Source organism: Chiloscyllium plagiosum, unplaced genomic scaffold (assembly GCF_004010195.1).
Source record: "Chiloscyllium plagiosum isolate BGI_BamShark_2017 unplaced genomic scaffold, ASM401019v2 scaf_79312, whole genome shotgun sequence".
Taxonomy (NCBI): Eukaryota; Metazoa; Chordata; class Chondrichthyes; order Orectolobiformes; family Hemiscylliidae; genus Chiloscyllium; species Chiloscyllium plagiosum.
Window position 1 is genome coordinate 1 of NW_025190803.1, and position 3,049 is coordinate 3,049.

General features: G+C 61.8%; 1 protein-coding gene across 1 annotated transcript; it reads right to left on the bottom strand.

Annotated features, from left to right (window-relative positions):
• Positions 1-126: 126 nt before the first annotated feature.
• Positions 127-2,703, bottom strand: LOC122545673 (periaxin-like). The gene is made up of 4 exons (XM_043684623.1): positions 2,598-2,703; positions 2,199-2,311; positions 1,674-2,156; positions 127-602 (listed from the first exon to the last, which is right to left on the bottom strand). The coding sequence occupies exons 1-4, from the start codon at positions 2,701-2,703 to the stop codon at positions 183-185; spliced, it is 1,122 nt and encodes a 373-aa protein (XP_043540558.1). The 3' UTR covers positions 127-182.
• Between the last annotated feature and the right edge of the window lie 346 nt (positions 2,704-3,049).

Below are 3,049 nucleotides of genomic sequence, written 5' to 3' on the forward strand. Positions count from 1 at the left end.
GCGGGTCATGAGTTCATGGAATGCCCTGCCAGTTGCAGTGGTGGACCCTCCCTCAATATGGGCATTTAAGCGGGCATTGGATAGGCATATGGAGGATAGTGGGCTAGTGTAGGTTAGGTGGGCTTGGATCGGCGCAACATCGAGGGCCGAAGGGCCAGTACTGCGCTGTATTCTTCTATGTTCTATGTTCTTTGTTCTATAACCTCCCGGCCTGGTACAACAACCTCCGGGCCTGGCACAACAACCTGCCAGCCTGGTGTGACAACCCCTCGGCCTGGCACAACAACCTCCTGGCCTGGCACAGCAACCTCCCGGCCTGGCACAACAACCTCCCAGCCTGGTGTGACAACCTCCCGGCCTGGTGTGACAATCTCCTGACCTGGCACAACAACCTCCTGGCCTGGCACAGCAACCTCCTGGCCTGGCACAACAACCACCCGGCCTGGCGTGACAATCTCCTGGCCTGGCACAACAACCTCCCGGCCTAGCAGAGCAACCTCCCGGCCTGGCACAGCAACCTCCCTGCCTGGTGTGACAATCTCCTGGCCTGGCACAGCAACCTCCCGGCCTGGCACAACAACCTCCCGGCCTGGTGTGACAACCTCCCAGCCTGGCACAGAAACCTCCCGGCCTGGCACAGCAACCTCCCACCCTGGTTTGACAACCTCCCGGCCTGGTGTGACAATCTCCTGGCCTGGCACAACTACTTCCCGGCCTGGTGTGACAATCTCCTGGCCTGGCACAACAACCTCCTGGCCTGGCACAGCAACCTCCCGGCCTGGTTTGACAACCTCCCGGCCTGGTGTGACAATCTCCTGGCCTGGCACAACAACCTCCTGGCCTGGCACAGCAACCTCCCGGCCTGGCACAGCAACCTCCCAACCTGGTGTGACAACTTCCCGGCCTGGCACAGCAACCTCCCGGCCGAATATAATAACCTCCCGGCCTGGCACAGCAACCTCCCGGCCTGGCGAAACAACCTCCCGGTCTGGCACAACAACCTCCCGGCCTGGCACAACAACCTTCCGGCCTGGCACAGCCTGGTAAAACAACCTCCTGGCCTGGTGTGACAACCTCCCAGCCAGGTACAACAACGTCCCGACCTGGTGTGATAACCTCCCGGCCAGGAACAACAACGTCCCGGCCTGGCACTACAACCTCCCGGCCTGGCACAGCAACCTCCCGGCCGAATATAACAAACTCCACGGCCAGGCACAACAACTCCAGGCCTGGCACAACAACCTCCCGGCCTGGCACAGCAACCTCCCGACCTGGCACAGCCTGGTAAAACAACCTCCTGGCCTGGTGTGACAACCTCCCAGCCTGGCACAGCAACCTCCCGGCCTGGCGAAACAACCTCCCGACCTGGCACAGCCTGGTAAAACAACCTCCTGGCCTGGTGTGACAACCTCCCAGCCTGGCACAGCAACCTCCCGGCCTGGCGAAACAACCTCCCGACCTGGCACAGCCTGGTAAAACAACCTCCTGGCCTGGTGTGACAACCTCCCAGCCTGGCACAGCAACCTCCCGGCCTGGCGAAACAACCTCCCGACCTGGCACAGCCTGGTAAAACAACCTCCTGGCCTGGTGTGACAACCTCCCAGCCTGGCACAGCAACCTCCCGGCACAAAAACCTCCCGGCCTGGCACAATTTCCCAGCCTAGAACAGCAACCTCCCAGCCTGGTACAACAACCTGCCGGACTGGTGTGACAACCTCCCGGCCTGGCACAACAATCTCCTGGCCTGGCACCACAACCTCCTGGACGAATATAACAATCTCCCGGCCTGGTGTGACAACCTCCCGGCCTGGTGTGACAACCTCCCGGCCTGGCACAACAACCTCCTGGCCGAATATATCAACCTCCCGGCCTGGCACAACAACCTCCCGGCCTGGCACAACAACCTCCTGGCCAGGCATAACAACCTCCTGGCCGAATATAACAATCTCCCGGCCTGGCACAGCAAACTCCCGGCCTGGCACAACAACCTCCTGGCCTGGTGTGACAATCTCCTGGCCTGGCACAGCAACCTCCCAGCCAGGCACAACAATCTCCCGGCCAGGCACAACAACCTCCCAGCCAGGCACAACAATCTCCCGGCCAGGCACAACAATCTCCCGGCCAGGCACAGCAACCTCCCGGCCTGGTGTGACAACCTCCCGGCCAGGCACAGTAACCTCCCGGCCTGGTGTGACAACCTCCCGGCCTGGCACAACAACCTCACGGCCTGGCACAACAACCACCCAGCCTGGCACAACAACCTCCCGGCCTGGTGTGACAACCTCCCGGCCAGGCACAGTAACCTCCCGGCCTGGTGTGACAACCTCCCGGCCTGGCACAACAACCTCCCGGCCCAGCACAGCAACCTCCTGGCCAGGCACAGCAACCTCCTGGCCTGGCACAGCAACCTCCTGGTCAGGCACAACAACCTCCCGTCCTGGGGTGACAACCCACCGGCCTGGCACAACAACCTCCCGGCCTGGCACAGCAAGCTCCCGGCCTAGCACAGCAAGCTCCCGGTCGAATATAACAACCTCCCGGCCTGGCACAACAACCTCCTGGCCTGGCACAACAACCTCCTGGCCTGGTGTGACAACCTCCCGCCCTGGCGCAAAACCTCCCGGCCTGGCACAGCAACCTCCAGGCCTGGCACAACAATCCGCTAGCCTGATACAACAACCTCCCAGCCTGGTGTGACAACATTCCGGCCTGGCACAGCAACCACCTGGCTGAATATAACAACCTCCCGGCCTGGTGTGACAACCTCCCAGCCTGGCACAACGACCTCCCGGTGGAATATAACAACCTCCCTGCCTGGCACAGCAACCTTCCGGTTGGTGTGACAACCTCCCGGCCTGGTGTGACAACCTCCCGGCCTGGCACAGCAATCTCCCGGCCTGGCACAACAACCTCCTGGCCGAATATAACAACCTCCCGGCCTGTTGTGACAACCTCCCGGCCTGGCACAACAATCTCCTGGCCTGGCACAACAACCTCCTGGACGAATATAACAACCTCCCGGCCTGGTGTGACAACCTCCCGGCCTGGC

Coding starts and splice junctions, on each gene's coding strand:
- LOC122545673 (XM_043684623.1), bottom strand. CDS start 2,703: ATGTTGTCACACCAGGCTGGGAGGTTGTTGTATCAGGCTAGCGGATTG. Junction 2,312..2,597: donor GTTTTGCGCCAGGGCGGGAG/GTTGTCACACCA, acceptor TTGTCACACCAG/GCCGGGAGGTTACTGTGCCT. Junction 603..1,673: donor TTGTTGTACCAGGCTGGGAG/GTTGCTGTTCTA, acceptor CCAGGCTGGGAG/GTTGTCACACCAGGCCGGGA.